This window comes from Echeneis naucrates, chromosome 7 (genome assembly GCF_900963305.1).
Source record: "Echeneis naucrates chromosome 7, fEcheNa1.1, whole genome shotgun sequence".
Classification (NCBI taxonomy): domain Eukaryota; kingdom Metazoa; phylum Chordata; class Actinopteri; order Carangiformes; family Echeneidae; genus Echeneis; species Echeneis naucrates.
The window spans coordinates 2,255,827-2,272,778 of NC_042517.1; the positions used below are offsets into that span (position 1 = coordinate 2,255,827).

General features: G+C 42.2%; 2 protein-coding genes across 3 annotated transcripts; both read left to right on the plus strand.

Annotated features, from left to right (window-relative positions):
• Positions 1–2,873: 2,873 nt before the first annotated feature.
• hnf4a (hepatocyte nuclear factor 4, alpha) lies at positions 2,874–7,350 on the plus strand. 2 transcript variants are annotated; one of them, XM_029506527.1, is made up of 10 exons: positions 2,874–2,982; positions 3,914–4,088; positions 4,577–4,671; positions 5,108–5,214; positions 5,308–5,463; positions 5,912–5,999; positions 6,090–6,242; positions 6,352–6,588; positions 6,695–6,844; positions 7,205–7,350. In XM_029506527.1, exons 1-10 carry the CDS (start codon positions 2,895–2,897, stop codon positions 7,348–7,350), a joined length of 1,395 nt encoding a protein of 464 aa, XP_029362387.1. In that variant the 5' UTR covers positions 2,874–2,894. The 2 variants fall into 2 exon arrangements, with proteins under 2 accessions (XP_029362387.1, XP_029362388.1); XM_029506528.1 differs by having other exon boundaries at positions 6,695–6,817; positions 7,208–7,350.
• Positions 7,351–9,777: 2,427 nt separating this feature from the next.
• On the plus strand, positions 9,778–15,208 carry ttpal (tocopherol (alpha) transfer protein-like). The gene is made up of 6 exons (XM_029506357.1): positions 9,778–9,910; positions 11,013–11,229; positions 11,774–12,017; positions 12,211–12,404; positions 12,704–12,814; positions 13,380–15,208. Exons 2-6 carry the CDS (start codon positions 11,020–11,022, stop codon positions 13,656–13,658), a joined length of 1,038 nt encoding a protein of 345 aa, XP_029362217.1. The 5' UTR covers positions 9,778–9,910; positions 11,013–11,019; the 3' UTR covers positions 13,659–15,208.
• The last annotated feature ends 1,744 nt before the right edge of the window (positions 15,209–16,952 follow it).

A 16,952-nucleotide genomic window follows, 5' to 3' on the forward strand; every position in this document is an offset into this window, starting at 1 on the left:
CTTGCAGAAATTTAAGATGGGAGCAGCAATAAAAGAACTTTAATGACGGGGAAGATAAGATTTGCAGTGAGTGACTCACCCCCCCCTCCCCCCCGCCCCCCATTCCCATCCCCGATCACTCACTCACTGCTTTGAAATAATCAGCACACTTCTTGAACAAATATGGGCATTGCAGAAGAGCAGCGCGGATCGAACAAGGAGAAATGTTGTAATGGGTGACCTCTGTACACCGAAGCAGCACACTCCGACCGAGCCGCGTTCGATGCACGCTGGCTGCTAGCAAGTTTTGTTTTTTTGTTTTGTTTTTGATCACGGGCGCAGTTTTAAATTGAGTTAATCACATTGTTAACGGCCTTCCAAAGATCAATAAACCCAAATCTGTGATCATTCATTAAGTTAAGTTTCAGTCGTCACAGGCTGATCACATTCTCTCTTTCTGTTTGGTGTGGACATTCAATCAGTGAGTAGATCATCTGGGGATCTCGCACAGGAGCCTCTACAAATGTTATAGTGTTTGTCTGCTGGAAGAAAATAGTTTTATGAGAGTCCCAGTATAATTTAAGTGTATGGTTAACAAGTTCACCTAGATGAAGCCTTTTTTTTTTTTACTGCTCCTGAGGCCGGGTTGAACTCAGGATCGTTGACCTGTTGTTATGTACTGGCACTTTCTCTTCAAATACAGGACTACTGTTTGCTGTGTGACATGTAAAGAATTGTCCAATTTGCGCAAGCAGGGAATTAAATTTTTTAATTATTTGTATTGAGGAGAAGGGTGTTAAGTCTAACGTGTGTTGTTGGAGTTCAGATGTAAGAAACCATGTATGCATCTCGTTCTCAGTTCGACTCTGACATGCTTCATTTTACATGTGAAAGTTTTCATTCAGAAATGACTCAAATTCATTACAGAAATGAACTGAGGTTCCTTCAGCCTAACTTTAGAGGGAATAACATTTACTTGTAACACATTAGATTCTGCTACGTGATTACAAACACGAAGACAAGCACAGAAACTTTTTTGTGGAAATTTGTCTCCAGTTTCGCTATAACTTTAAAAGTTAAAAAAATATGAATGTACAGTACAAACAACGATGTATTTGGATTTAAAACTAAGCAAATATTTAGAATATGGTGGTCGTTATTATTGTCCTGTTTAATTTAAATGTGGACACTTTGAACTATAATCTAACTCAAGGCAAACAAAACATGTATTCTATCATCCTATAAATTAAAATTAATTAAAGTTATAAATTGAACAACCCAACAAAATGTATGAATATATGAACAAATGAAGTTAAAAGAATGAAAATAATTATTAATAATGAACCATGCAATAATGAATAATGCATTTCACACTGTTACATTTTTGTATTTTCATTTAAATGACATTAAATGTGGGACTTTGACTCATTCTGTGGTGTTTTTTGCTTTCAGTAAAAGAAATGAATGAATCCTCCACAGTAAAACCCACAAAGGGACAGTTAACGTGGCCACAAAGATTTAGAAGTACTGACACAGATCTGACATCTCTGTTCAGTTCAGCAGATCCATCTCCTCAGTCAATTCTCCATCGTGTTCCAGTTTTAAGCTTTTGGTTGGTTTTTGATCAGCTCGATTTAGAGGTGATGACGACTTTGTTACACAGATCGGACTGTGTCTCTTTGGAAGCAGATGCATTTCCAACAACAAAGTGTGGAGCTTTTGTTTTCACAGACGATGAGTTCTTTTACATGAAGGCATCAGTTATTTTCTGCCGTTAATTATGCCAGAATTAGCTGAGATTAGGCGCCGCTGTGTATGAATGTAACGATATGATGTGACCGCTGTGTCTTCTGCATTTGAGGAAGAATTAAGAACCTGTAGTAGAATATAAAGAGCTGTAACACTGAAGGATATCAAATATATGTTTTATAGATAAAAGCCACTTATAATAATTATCCATTATGTGACCAACTGATTGTCTTTACGAGGGCGATCATAATTTGCAATGGAACGTCTTGATTTTGTGTTTGTGGTTTTTAATCAGTCTTTAAATCTTCGACCACCAGCAGCTTCTTTAAACAGCCTCTTTTTATCTGCAGTGCAAACTGAGTAGTTCTGGTTCGGCTTCAAAAAGTCATTATCAGTGTTTGTTGTTGTTTTGTATCAGTCTGAGGGTTGTGCTTCGCTGTAGGTGCACTGGGGACCGGCCCCGGGGGGCCCTTTGTGTCATAATCAATCTGTGAGTGCCAGATAAAAAGTAGAAAGTACAGAATTTCACTTTCAGGTTTGATGGAATTGGACAATAGATGAATAAAAGAACAGCAGTAACAACAATGCATATCATAGTCATCTGTGTGCATGTGATTTCAGCGTGTAACAGAAAGTGTTGACTGTAAAGAGAACCGGTCTGAGGTGGTGAAAGACTGATTGGTCAAAGGACTGACCTGATCTGGTCTTCAATTGTTTATCCATTACTGACTGAGAACCAAGAAGATATCAAAGCTGTGCTATCTCGTCCTAAAAAAAAAAAAAACAAAAAAAAAAACCAACCCTGTGATCCACCATTGAAGGGGAGCTGGTTAACCATCAACCAGAGAGACACTCCACCTCTCCTCTGGTTAGGGAGGGAGGGGAAGGAGGGCGAGCTCTGCTGTCATCACCGGCCTCCTGTCCGACACCAGCAGGTCCCCATCACACTGAGCCGGGCCGGGGAGCCACCTTGTTGCTGGGTGGAGCTATAGGCTGGAAAAGAGTGAGGAAGGTGGTGGGGGATAGTCGTGGGGGGGGTCAGAGAAGAAGGAGGAGGAGGAGGAGGAGGAGGAGGAGGAGGAGGGGGGCACATTAGCTTCTTGGACAAGTCTTTCTGCCCCACTGTCAGGTAGTTGAGAATTTGTTTGTCCAAAGCGCTGGCAGACATGGACATGGCAGACTACAGCGAGGCTCTGGACCCAGCCTACACCACGCTGGAGTTCGAAAACATGCAAGTGCTCCCCTTGGGCACAGGTGAGTCACATATATGCAGCTCTGGTGCTGAACTTTGAGACTTTTACTGATTTAAAACTTTGGTCGAGGGAGCGCAGAGGCAGCTGTGGCACTGGGGGGGTGCGAAAACAGGGGTCATCTGTCCATCTCCTGCTCCCGCTGACCCGGGTCTGGTTTTATCACCTCTGGGTGTGATGGTAAAACATTAAGAGATTTTGATTTACGAGACTCAGCTCTGGTCTCTCAATGCACTCTGGTCATTTGGTCAAAGCAACATGAACCTGTTGGAGCTCGTGGGTCAGACTGAGCACAGATTTGTTCTGTGATGAGGCAGAAGTGCGGCAGAGTATCATGATCTCTGCTCTCCTGTTTCAAACTGTCTGTTCCCACAGAAAAGTTTAATTTTATTTTTTTTAGATGAGCCTACACTGACACCAAATTACTTATATGTGCAGTCTCCCATGACGCCTGGCTGCGATCCACCTTCTAAAATTCCCAGTAAAACAAGGAAATGAAGCCTTTCTTGGCTTTTTTTATTTTTTTTTTTTTTACACATTTCTGCTCTACTGTAAAGGCGCCATGTTCCATCTATATCGTGTGTCATGACATGCTTGTGTGATTGATTGACCCAGTCTGATGACTCTGAGGGTGGCTAGAAAGAACAGTGTCTCCAGTGATTGCCTCCTCAGAGGTAATCAAACCCACATCAATTGTGCTCTGTTGACCCTGTCTGAGCTACTCAGGCCGGTTCTCATGACGGTTGGTTTTGATCAGCTGTGTTCACTCCGGCCGTTCACGCCTTCTTAAATTTAACCAGCTCTTTCAAGTAGAAACTTCAATTTAACGGCCTCAGAGCTGATGATCAAACATTTTTTCTTGATGCTTGTGTAATATCAGTTAATTAAGCTTTTTGGTTTAAAATGGGGTTTCTCTCTATCTTGCTTTGTTTTAGACTCCTCACCTGCAGAAAGTGCCAACATGAACGCCACTGGCCACCTGGCGGCAGGCAGCCTGTGTGCCATATGTGGAGATAGAGCCACCGGCAAGCACTACGGGGCCTCCAGCTGTGACGGCTGCAAGGGCTTCTTCAGACGCAGCGTCCGCAAAAATCACATGTACTCGTGCAGGTGAGGACACATCTGTCCCTCTTTTTTTTTTTTTTGTCAGTGAAGCAAAGACTTGCACATTTAATACATTTTAGGAAATTCTTGGCAGCAAGAACATAGTTGCATCTCAGACTGCAACAGATTTTTGGTTATCGATTCATGTACCAAAGATTTTATTGGTAAATCTCTGAATTCATATTTCAGAAATTTCACAATTTCAGTAAATTATCAGCTAGGATTCCTCACAGTGCTTCTAATTTCTTGTTTTGTCAAAAAAACAAGAGTCCAAACATCTAGAGAAATGCAGCTTACAATCAAACGTGACAAAGAAAATCATTGAATCTTCACCCTTCACAAAATGCTCAGCTCAGAGTTCATTGATTTTCAAGATTCATTTTCTCTTCTGCAACCTATCATTCAGTCGGCCAGTCACCGGAGCTGCAGTGATTGTTCAAGTTTATTTGTTGAATCTATGAGCGCACAAATGAATTATTCCATCCCCCTTCCAGGTTCAACAGACAGTGCATTGTGGACAAAGACAAAAGGAATCAATGCAGATACTGCAGACTGAAGAAATGCTTCAGAGCTGGCATGAAGAAAGAAGGTAGAAGACTTTTTATCTCCTCACGGCAAACGGCAGAATCTCAATACTGATTGTTGTTGTTGTTGTTGTTCTTTCTGGCAACATGTCTCCAGTAAATGAACACAGCAGAGTTTCCCATTTATACAGCAAATCACAGCCCAGGGCTGAGCTGTCTCCGCTGAATCCACTCGATTCGTCTGGTGGTGTTGCAACACCTCGGAGAGTAATACTTTGTTAATGTTCACTCTGCAGAGCGCTCAAGTCTCTGGCCGGCTTATGCTGAGCAAACATTTCCAAGCTATAATAGCCATATACTGATAAACATGACAACCCTGGAAACGTATTTCTCTTTCAAATGACTAAGTGTCCACGTTTTTGTGCAGAAAAGCTGTTTCTTTCTTTTTTTTTTTTTTTTTTTTTGCACATTTTCCTTTTGCAAATGTGTGTTTGTGTTCAGCCGTGCAGAATGAAAGAGACAGAATCAGCACCAGGAGATCCAGCTACGAAGACAGCAGTTTACCATCCATCAACGCACTCATCCAGGCAGACGTGCTGTCAAGACAGGTGCTCAATCATTTCCCAGGGCTCACACTCTGGCTATTACAGATCTCCTGCATCACGTGGCATCACACTTCTGCTTTGCTCTGCGTCCTGTAGATCACCTCCCCGGCTCCCATACTGAACGGCGACATCAGGACCAAGAAGATCGCCGCCATCACGGATGTGTGTGAGTCCATGAAACAGCAGCTGCTGGTGTTGGTGGAGTGGGCCAAGTACATCCCAGCCTTCTGTGACCTGCCCCTGGATGACCAGGTAAGACTCATCCACAGACGCAGTGTACATAGCTGTATAGACACTCTAGTCACTCATCAACCAGCCCAATGAAAACCATAGTGTGGACACCAGCGGCACACAAGTATTGACTCTTAAATACTCTTAAAAAAAAAAGATAAGTAAGGACCACAAGAGTATTTAATCAGTCAGACCTTTAACTCTTCAACCAGAGTGGTTGATGTATTTTAATCCTGAGTTAGAATATGATGAGCTTGTTTTTTTTAAAGTTATATCCCTCCTTGGAAAAAAATGCTGAATCATTAACAGTGTGATCACTGGACCTGGTAACTCATTTGCTGATGCTGTATGAGTGTCTTCCACCAGGTTTTTTCTCATGCCCTCTCCCTCTTTAAAGCTGACTCCAGAATGAAGTTTTTTTTTATGACTATCGTGCAGTTGATTAATAAAAGGATCCATTTTGTTTCAGGTGGCGTTGCTGCGAGCTCACGCTGGAGAGCATCTCCTGCTCGGTGCTGCAAAGCGGTCCATGCTGTACAAAGACATCCTGTTGTTAGGTAAAACATCAACGAGCGTTCGGAGACTTCTCGATATATCGTCTCATTTGGGAAGAAATGCTAATCTGGTGCTGTCGATTTCTCCTGCAGGAAATGACCACATTATTCCCAGAAACTGCCCTGAGCTGGAGGTGGGCAGGGTAGCAGTGAGGATCCTGGATGAACTGGTGCTCCCCTTCCAGGAGCTGCAGATAGACGACAATGAATATGCCTGCTTGAAAGCCATAGTTTTCTTTGACCCAGGTACTGCTCCTTTTTGGTTGTTCAACAGCTGTGACATACTCACTGCACACCATCAGCCCTCACTGACGGGCCTTTTTTCTGAAACTACCCCGCTTTTGTTTGCTCACAGACGCAAAAGGCCTGAGTGACCCCGTAAAGATCAAGCGGATGCGATACCAGGTCCAGGTCAGCCTGGAGGACTACATCAACGACCGGCAGTACGACTCTCGGGGTCGCTTCGGGGAGCTGCTCCTCCTTCTGCCGACGCTACAGAGCATCACCTGGCAGATGATCGAACAGATCCAGTTTGTCAAGCTCTTCGGCATGGCCAAGATCGACAACCTGCTTCAGGAAATGCTTCTCGGAGGTGAGCTCCTGAACTGAAAAGCAGAATCTATCTGTCTCGGATGTAACAGAATAGACACGGGTCAGGATTGTTCACTGATTGTGTGTTTGTGTGTTTCTCCTCTCAGGCTCTGCCAGTGAAGCTCCACATGCGCCTCACTCTCTGCACCCTCACCTGGTTCAAGAGCACCTCAGCAGCAATGTTATAGTTGCCAGCACCATGCCAACACCGATCCATAACGGTCAAATCTGTAAGTGTAACACATCCAAGAACAAAGGATCCTTAAATGTGTGGAACGAAGGCTGCGTTGGTCAATTAGAGCCAATGAAACTGAATTTCTCTCACATAGCTTGTGTGCACTCTGGTAGCTGGAAGGGAAAACAGGCTTGGCAGAATAATCCTCTAAATTCTTCATGGAAACTAATCTGGCTTATTTTGTCAAAGAAAACTTCTGTTATTCTTTCTTAACATGTTTAATTCTCTGAGAAATTTCACAAAAGTGCTTATTCCTTATTTTAAAAAACAGTTGTGCCCCCCGCCTCCCAGGCCATGTTATACCACACGGTGGTAAATACGCTCCTGCTCATGCCGCAGTTTCTCCCTCTGACTCACTCCTGTTTCTTTGTGTTCCACTTTTCAGCCACTCCTGAAACCCCGATCCCATCTCCGCCCACGGCCTCCAGCTCAGAACACTACAAAATGGCCCAGGGGGTCATAGCCACCGTGCCCAAACAGCCGGCCTCCATCCCTCAGCCTACGATTACCAAGCAAGAGGCCATCTAACAACCCTCTGAATCCTTATTCTTTCAGTTTTTTTTTTTTTTTATTGCATTAAACCAGGGTTTTTGTATGTACATTTATACACCATCAGCATTAAAGCTGTAAACTTGACTGAAACGATAAAGTAGCTAAAAAAATGGAATATAATTGCATGCATGTCCCCCCAGAGATCTCCAGTCTTCGGGGGTGTGTTTGTTCACACATGCAGCTGCAGCTGAGCTCCAGCTCTCAGTGAAAGCCAAACAAAACTAGAATGAGTTGAAACGTTTGTTCTGCAAGATCGACGTACATTATTGTGTATATATAGTTTATTACCGGGTAACATCACTTCCTTTAGTGTGTGCAGTAAGGCTTTTGTTAGACATGGTGATGTGATCATGTCAGGACTTCATGAATGTTACAACAGGCCTTACATCGTCATATCTTCAGTGTTGCACAGTATTTTATTTTATGTTCATTTGTGATAAAATTGTTTCAGCCACGAACTCAGAAAGTCTCATATTATCAAAGCTAAAGGAATTTGCCTTGAATGGGTTGGGCTGTTTGCCGTCTCTGTAATATTTTATGACAGGACTAAAACTGTTTTATGTGCTGGAAAATGCATCATTCACAGTGATAAAAATAGAACATGTTAAAATTTTACACCAAGAAATCTTGGTTGAGCTCTGTGGTGCCACTTTGTAAAAGTCACAAGCAGACACACTGAGGAAGTTTCCCAACAATATGTTGTATTGGTTTTTAAAAATATATATTATATTTTTTGTTTAGTACTTTGGATGGTTCAGCTGATGGAGTAGATTGTGCCTTGTAACCTGTACTGCCTTTCAAAAACAGGCAATGTTTCGCCTTACAATGTGAACATGAATGAATAAAACTCAAGATCTATTTTTACATTTTCTCCAGATTATATTTTCTATTATCTGGGATTAAGAGATACATTTACTGGGGATTTAATGGCAATACACATTCTCAAATAACTAATGGTGTACTTCTAAAAAAGACAGCAGACATGTTGGAGGGAAGGGGGGTGGGGGGGTCCAACGTGGCAGTGCTGCTTGTTCACTGATAGCCTATTGCAACATGTTTCTTCAGAATGATAAACTGCCATAAAATCATTATAGATACTGCAGCACTGATTCAAGACACGGACACCAAGACAGAGAGAGCGATACCTGAAATGTTTTTTGTCCACCTTCTGTTTGAAAAAATAAAAGATATATATTTACATTTAATACAAACTTAGATTCAATGAGAGCTCAAAGAGATTCAAATGCTTTATCTTCTGTGACCAAATGACCAAACGCTTAAACAAAAAGGTTTATTTATTAGCTTTATAACTTTTTTTTTTTCTTTAACACCGTCAGAAGCAAACATACCTGGCACATCTTGATACAACAGGATGTGAACGAGCTGCAGCCTCAAGTTGAATAAGATGCAGCCAAACTCTGCCATCTGCTGGTCCAAGTGTAACTGATACATCCAATCTGTTCAGGAATAACAAGAAGATAAAAAATAAACCACACCAGCTCTTTGTATTTCCTAAAAAATACAAAACAATTAATACAGTTTCTGCAGGAGATATCTAAATCATTTGTAAACATTCCCCCAAGTTTCACAGCCAGTGAGAGAGAGTACCAGAGCATTTATTCATCATTTCCTTATACTTTGCAAATACAGTTCCCTGTTAATTGATTGATAGATTTTTTCCACAGTATTTTGTTATATTTTTATGTAAATAGTAGTTCTGTCTTATCAAACACCAGTGTCTATACGTTTCCATGTCACAGAGGATGTATTTTTACAACATAGTACAAGTAAAGAGATGTCATTCGGGAACTTCTTGCTGCTTTACATTTACCTGAATAAGATTTTTGAGTTTAGGACTTTTAATTTTGGTTGCAGATCTACTAGTAAATTGAATTACATGATGTGAATACTTCTTGGCTAAAAATGGCTGGCTCTATTTTTGTTTGAATGCCATGATGTGCTGTGGTAAATATAGGCCTGGAGCAGGACATCAGAAATGAGAAGGTTGAAGATTTTTAGACTCTGTGCTGATTTTGAAGAAAGTGAGATTCAGGTGCTCCCTCAGAAAAAACATAACACATATCTATTATGTGTGGGAGTATGTGCTAGCTGTGTCCAAATAATGGATTTTTTGAATACATTGTATTAAAGCACCAAAAAAAGCTATTCGAGGGATAAAATCACAAAACAAAGATTACAAACAACTTGTGTCGATGTTTATTTTGGATTTTAGCTACGCTTGCATTTAGCGTTGACTCCTTTCCGAGGAACAGTGAAGGCATCACGGCCATCTAAACAAGGCACGCACAACTTGCACGTCATCGTGCGTCACAGCGCACCACGTGTTGCAAACGAACCAATGAGAGCGCGCCTTTCCCTCCAAACCCCGGAAGAAGAAGTTGTCTTTTTCTTCCGGACAGGCTGGTTGTGATTTTCTGACGCCGAGCTTTTTCTGTGAAAAGAGATTTTTCTATCCGCCGCCAATGGACGCACACAGAAGCCGTCTACGTCTGCCCTAGAAAGGTTCCCATTCCGGGTTGGTATTGAGTGTTTTTTCTGCACTTGGGTTTGTGTCGCAGCGACTCTGAGGCTCAGCTTGAATTGTCCTGACTGAGAAAACTGGGCTTCTTCACCCTGTTATGCTTTTGCAGCTTTCCCCTTCTCCATTTTTATGATGGAGAAACTTAGTATTAAAAGGGTATGAAGAAATGTATTACCTTCCTGTGTCTCGGTTCCTCTCTACCAAAGCTGGATTATTCACTTTTTGGGCAGTTTCAACCATTACCCTAATAATGTTCTAAATATTTTCAACATCTGGTGTTTCAGTAATTCATTAACACGTGAAAAGGCGACATCATTGCCACACCTGTCAGACCTACAGGATGGAGGATCAGCCAGAGTTACATCCTCCTTCATCATTCGTCTAATCAAATCATCTTGACAGAAATAGAGTAAATGCATTTGCTTGGTTAGTCATCCAGCCTTCACTCCTCTTGTCATAATTTTACAGGCAAATATTGCTGTCTCTGTGCCACTGCGTGTATGTGACGGCAGCAGTGGCTTTCAGGGTGTTATTAATATGTGTAATGTGTTATTTTGAATTAAAGCACTCGACAGAATGTAGTCCCACTCTTAGCTCTGATCGCTCCGACAGTTTCTGATCAGAGAGTTTATCACAAATATTTTCTGCTGCAGACTGATTCCTCACTGGAATATTTTACCACTTGGAGAAAAATGTTTGGAAATCTAAAATATAATATTTCCTGTTGACACTCGGTGCTCAATTATGCAGAAGATCTAACATAACCATTGAGGAGATATATTTTTGGTTTAGTTATTTTTGAAAGATCTGAAGTATCCAAAGTGTTCACACAGTTCTGTAGATTATCCTGGAATGTGCAGCACTTTGTAATAAGTACTTCTTCTCTTTGGGCTGCGAGCATATTTTGATGTAAATTAGTCACTTCACTTATATTAAATGTATAAACTCTGCAACAGAGTATTTCAGCACTGTGATTGCAACGCCTGACAGAAAAGGCTCTCTGCCGGCACTCTCTGCTTCTAACTTAGCCTTATTTACTGATTCACGGTCTTTTCGGTGGCTCTTGTGTGCTGTCCATCCAAACAACTTCCCCCAGTCAGTCCATGGCCGATCAGCATGAGTCCATCGCTCTCAGGTCTCCTCCAGTGGACCCATCAGCAGCTGTGGGGCACAGCTGGTTCCCTGGACAGCCTCCACCCATCTATTCCTGTACCCTGACCCCCGAACTGGTGGCCAAGGCCCGGGAGGAGCTCCAGGAGAAACCAGAGTGGCGTCTCCGGGATGTCCAAGCGCTGAGGGACATGATACTGAAGGTTTGTGTTTTGGCTTTTTTGCCAGTGTTTTGTATATTGCCAGTTACATCTAAAAAATGGGTGGATTTCGTACTTTTCGTAGATTTCGTATCCTTTCAAGTCATTGTCACTGTTTCTACATTGCTCTTTACTTGATTATTTCCCTTTTCTTGTAATATGAACTGAAAACATACAATACTAAAACCTGATGCATTATCATGAATTCCTGGACACTGACACACTGCAGTCACCAGATCCGGTCAGACCTGCTGGGGCTGGAGACGGAAGATAATCAGGCTGGATAAAGAAATTAAACATGTTGGTGCGGGCACTTCATTGTTGGTTTTGAACTTATGACAGGATTTGTTGGCAGAACAAGTATAGAATAACTCCAGCCCTCTCTTTTTAAAGCTTTTGGCTCAATATAGATCAATTCGTCTCATTCATCAGTAAATTTCTTTTATGCTGATATTATTTCCTTTATTTTGTACAGTATTTAGTATTGTTACAGGACATCTTATGTTGATCTGCTTTTTATCATATTTACTGGATCTCCACCCTGCAGGAACATCCCAATCTCAGGACGAGGCTGGACGACGCCTTCCTCCTGCGCTTCCTGCGGGCCAGGAAGTTTGACTACGACCGTGCCCTGCAGCTGCTGCTCAATTATCACGCGGGCCGTAAAGCCTGGCCTGAGGTCTTCCAGGACCTGAAGCCATCCACAGTGAAGCACGTCCTGGATCTGGGCTTTCTCACAGTGCTGCCTCAGCCAGACCCCAACGGAAGATACATCCTCTGTCTCCGGCCAGGTTGGCATCTGCTTCGACCTCACTGGGAATTCAGCAGCTTAGCAACGCCATAACTGTTCTTTAATCACTGTTTTTAAGAAGTAGAGTTCATTTTCTTGAAATCTCTGTATGACTGATTTCCAGCTGCTGGCAAATGTTCCAGTATGTGGTTTACTCATATTGTGTAGTTACTCAGCTCGGTCTCCTTTTACAGGGAAATGGAAATCAAATGACTATCCATTTGTTGACAATGTGAGAGCCATTTATCTGACTCTGGAGAAGCTCATCCAGCCGGAAGAGACACAGGTCAATGGTATCGTCATCTTAGCTGATTACACAGGAGTGGGCATGTCGCAAGCCTCCAATCCAGGCCCGTTCCTCGCCAAAAAAGTGGTGAGCATCCTGCAGGTAAGAACTCTGTCATCTTATGATGAAGAGCACAAAGAGCTAATCATCTGTTTGAGTTGATGTATTTCATTCCATCTTTTGAATAGACATGATAAGGTAGCATTTAGCCAAAGTGTTGTTAAATTGTAATGACACAGCAGTATATATGACACGTTTACGACAACAGCTCTGTCGTGACTGCAGACTGCGTAATATTTACAGAAGCGCACAAAGCGTGCATGAAGCTTTTGACAAAGACCATCTGCAGCGGCTCTGAAAGCAGTCTCTCTCTCTCTCTCTTTCTTTCTTCTAACTCGCAGGATGGGTTTCCAATCAGAATCAAGGCCGTTAACATCATTAACGAGCCTCGGATTTTCAAAGGCATCTTCGCTATAATTAAGCCGTTTCTGAAGGAGAAGATGGCAGAGAGGGTAACTATTGTCTTTGAAACGTCTCTTACGCTTTTGCTTGAAACAAAGGCCTATTTTGAATTGTGCGCTCTCTTTTATCCACAGCCTGCTCTCGAAAATAATAGTCTGTTTTCATCTGGCAAAATGAAAGGCCAAGCGTTTTCTTTTCACTGGAATAAACTCAGACCAATAGAACCAACACAACCCCATATTAAAAAAAAAAAAAAAAAAGAGGGCTGAATAACTGATTCTGTTTGGTGGTGTAGGCACCTTTTAAGGTGATGTGGCAAACGTTTTAGTATCTTGAGCACCATTTGCATCTATTCAGAGCTGTGAGTCAGATAAGGCTGCCACTGACCTCTCACATAGCTCCACCTCCTCTTCCTCAGCGGAATGTGTGGCTCTGAAGCAGCAGCCTTTCTGTTTATTGAGTGAACTGAGAGGAGAGCTGGGGGCTGAAAGAAGCTGTAAAGCTCAGCAGAGCTGCGTGCTAATTCATAACTATCAGCGACGTAACAATGAATATTGATTATGAATGAAATCAGCGAGCTAATGAGGTCACTTTCTTCGCTGTCTCCTCGAACAGTACATCCTGCACGGCTCGGACCTGCGCTCCCTGCACCGCAACATCCCCCGGTTGGTCCTGCCGGAGGAGTACGGTGGCACGGCGGGCCAGCTGGACATGTGCGCGTGGTCCAGACTGCTGCTGGACTGTGAGGAGGAGTTCATAGTGGAGTTCTGCCAGCCGGATCCACTAGAGGGTGTGGTGCTCCCAGACTCCATGCTGTTCGAAGGCGAGCAGGGCAGCGGGCAGGACGACGACAGCTTCAGGGGGCTGCGCTCTCAGCTCTACTACTGTTACTGATGCAGAGTGTAACCGCGTAGACTCCCGTCACTGAGAGGACCTTCTCTGTTTCAGCTGAAACACATGTGTAGACTTTTACAGGGCAAGTTGCCAATATTATATGTGACTTATTTTACTAACAAAGCAGCACTACGTTAGGCAGGTCTGTCTTCTCTAATTTACACGTAGCCCAGCATCCAAACATGGTTCCAAGGCAGCTGCTGACTCAGGCGAAGAGGCTTCAGACATGAGCCCACGCGTGTTTAGACATTGTTGGTGGCCTCTTTAAATTTATTTGTGCAATTTCCGTTCCAATTTTAACGCTGAAAGTGTTGGCTTGATGTAAACACCCCTCCTGTCCATTCTGCCTTTGTAATGCGCTTCCAATGAAAGAGATGGGGGGGGACAAAATCTCATTCAGCGTTGAGCTAAAGCTAATAAGAGGCCTCAGCCGTCCCAGTTAGCCTACCGAAGTGGGCTTCCACAAAGGTCACTGTCTCTGTTCCCGCTCTTAGCTGCTCACCAGCTCTTCGTGGAAACAAACACAAAGAGGGAATTTGGTTCCACACACGCATTTTTGAGACTGCAGAAGCTTCATATTAGCTTGAGCCAGAGCTAAAGTACATTTTTTGCAATATGGGTCACATTAGAGAGGGAGCTGTTAACAGTCCTACGACCAGAAAAAAAGGATGTTTTAATGTAGAGCATTGGTGTGAGTGCTGTTTCAGGACGGAAATGGGGGCAAACATGAACTTTCCCATTATATTTTTCCACCGAAGAATTCTGAAAACAGCTTATCGGACTTGCATCACTTCAGTGTGTTAAGCATCCGCAAACAGGCACTTATAGACCGGCCATTAGTGCTCTGTCTGCATGGTTACGTCACCGCTCAGCTGAGTAGAGAAAGCCAAACATGGAGACAGTTTTTGTGCTACAGAACGCCTTAAACTGTCGTCAGTCAGAATATTTCTCACAAGGCGTGCTGGACGTTTGTGTACAAAAGCAATATTTGTTTTTAATTCTCATCAGGGTTTGTTTTGTTGTTAGTGGAGAGGGAATAGACGGCTGCTGGGGCAGAGAGAATGATCATGTCATGGATTTTCCAGTAAAAGTTTTTGTTTGGCGTTCAATTGGCACAAAGTATTTAAGGATATTTGTTCAACTGATGCTTCAGTTTTCTGTCGCTTTAAAAAGATTATTTTTCTAAGTTCAGATAATCTGCCTTATGTTTCTTTTGTGTCAATCTTGCTTGACCTGCTTGCCTGTGTTTTATCACGCAGTCTTAACGAGGGGCCGTTACTGATCACAGGAGTCACGTAGCGGAGCAGGGGGCACTCAGTCCGCACGCCACTGATATCTGGTTTGCCAAATTTTTACACCAGGCCATGTACAGATGTGTGTAATAACGCCGGGTCTATTTTCATGTGGTAGCCTGAAGCTAACTTGAATCATTTTGTCCAGTCTTTTATGTTTTTATTTGAAGCATGTCTGTGACTATAAGCTGTATTGTGTTGCAGGATATTTATCAGCAGTGGTGTAGACAGTAAAGTAAAACTCAAAGTGATGAAGTGCTGGTTGTGTCTCGTCTGTGCTGTTGTTGGCAGGTGGTGGTGGTGGTGGTTTGCTGTAGGCTCTGGGGAAGTTGTGGCTGTTTTCACAACATAATTGCAGCTGACATGATGTGTATTTCTCAAACTGGGCTCATGAGTCCCAGACATCAGAAGCACTCGGAGTCGCAACAAAACAAAAACTACAGTAAAAATTCAAAAGTCATAAAAAAAGATGTGATTTAAATAAATAGTACGATCACTGTGCACTTTCCCTTTCTAATTATTATCTAATTACAAATTATGCAGCTTGTGTAACATTTTATTATTAATGTCACCATATATTCACATTACTGCTTATTCTGCAAATGTGTATGATTTTATAAAGTGACCACTTGATTTGTAAAGTCTTTTAACTGTAAAATAATAGTAATTGTAGAAATTTAGCTGTCAGACAACCAAAAAAACTCAAGTACTTTACTTAAGATTTTAGAATTTGTGAGGCTTCATATTTCAACACCAAAAGATTTCAGACGTAAATAAAGTAAATGTTACTCCCACTTTAAATATTAAACGATATTAAAATCACCAAAACAAAAACACATTTGTTGAACTCTGTCTTCTTTAAAGTGAATCATTTAACTAAATCATCTCAGATTTTCTAGAAAGGCTCCATCAGTGACTCCAGCTGCTGCACAAACAGCAGGGAAAACACTCTAAACGAATAATAATTATTATATCGAAGACAGGGACGTTTCTCCACTTTTGACCTTTCGGCTCTTAAAAGCAGAGCTTTTCAAATTGTTTTATTGTTGCTTTCATTCAACTAAATAAAGCAAGTACTTCCTCAACCATTTCTCTGAAATGTCGTCATATAGAAATGTAAAGTAGATCAAAAGGGAAAACCAACCTCCATACTTCATGAATGAACAGATTATTGTTAGATGATCAGATGAACTCTTCCACTTCACGCTTTGATCAGGTCAGAGAGGTTAACATGGTGCTGACAGATTATAGAATGGCCCTGAGAGAAAACGTTGTTTTTAAGTTGTGTCTTACAGTCGAGATTAAAATAGTTTTGGCATGCAAGTGTGCTGGTTTGATGTTGGACCGTGTTTATCTGGACGACTCACACCAAGCTCATTAATTTGTTCTGTCTCTTCTAACTCTTTTTTTTTTTTTACTGCTCTCAGCCTCCGTTCGGGGATGAGGCTGGTTTTTCTGTTTCCATGACATTCATTCGGTGAACACAACTGCATGTGTGCACTCGTGTGGTAGGTCAAAATGAAAGGACAGAAGTTAAAGGAGTTAAAGTTTGGATATAAAGTTAAGGATAATCTCATTTTTTAAAACAACTTCAGAGCGTCAGTGTTGTTTCCTGACCTGCTGTCTTCTTTGGTATTTAATTCTTAAAGAGGCAAGACCTGAGGAGGAGACTGCTGGAATGAAAGGGTAGCGTTGCATTGTGGGAAATGTAGGATCCAGCATTTTGAAGCCTAATGCATACTAAGAGTCAGATATCTCAGCCTATGCACATTTGTTTTTTTATGGAGTTGTTAAAGAGACCCAACGTATCCCTCCCAAGAGCAAACAGTTGGAGAGAGAGGCACGAAACCTCGAGAAGAACCGGCTCGGGGGGGGGGGGCATCTCAAGGAGGGGGCGAGAACAGGGGGAGAGAAGATCACATGGAAAATACAAATAAAACATCCAGAAAACATTCAGTGATTGATTAAATCTGGTGGTTCTAAATGTGCTCTAGTAAATATT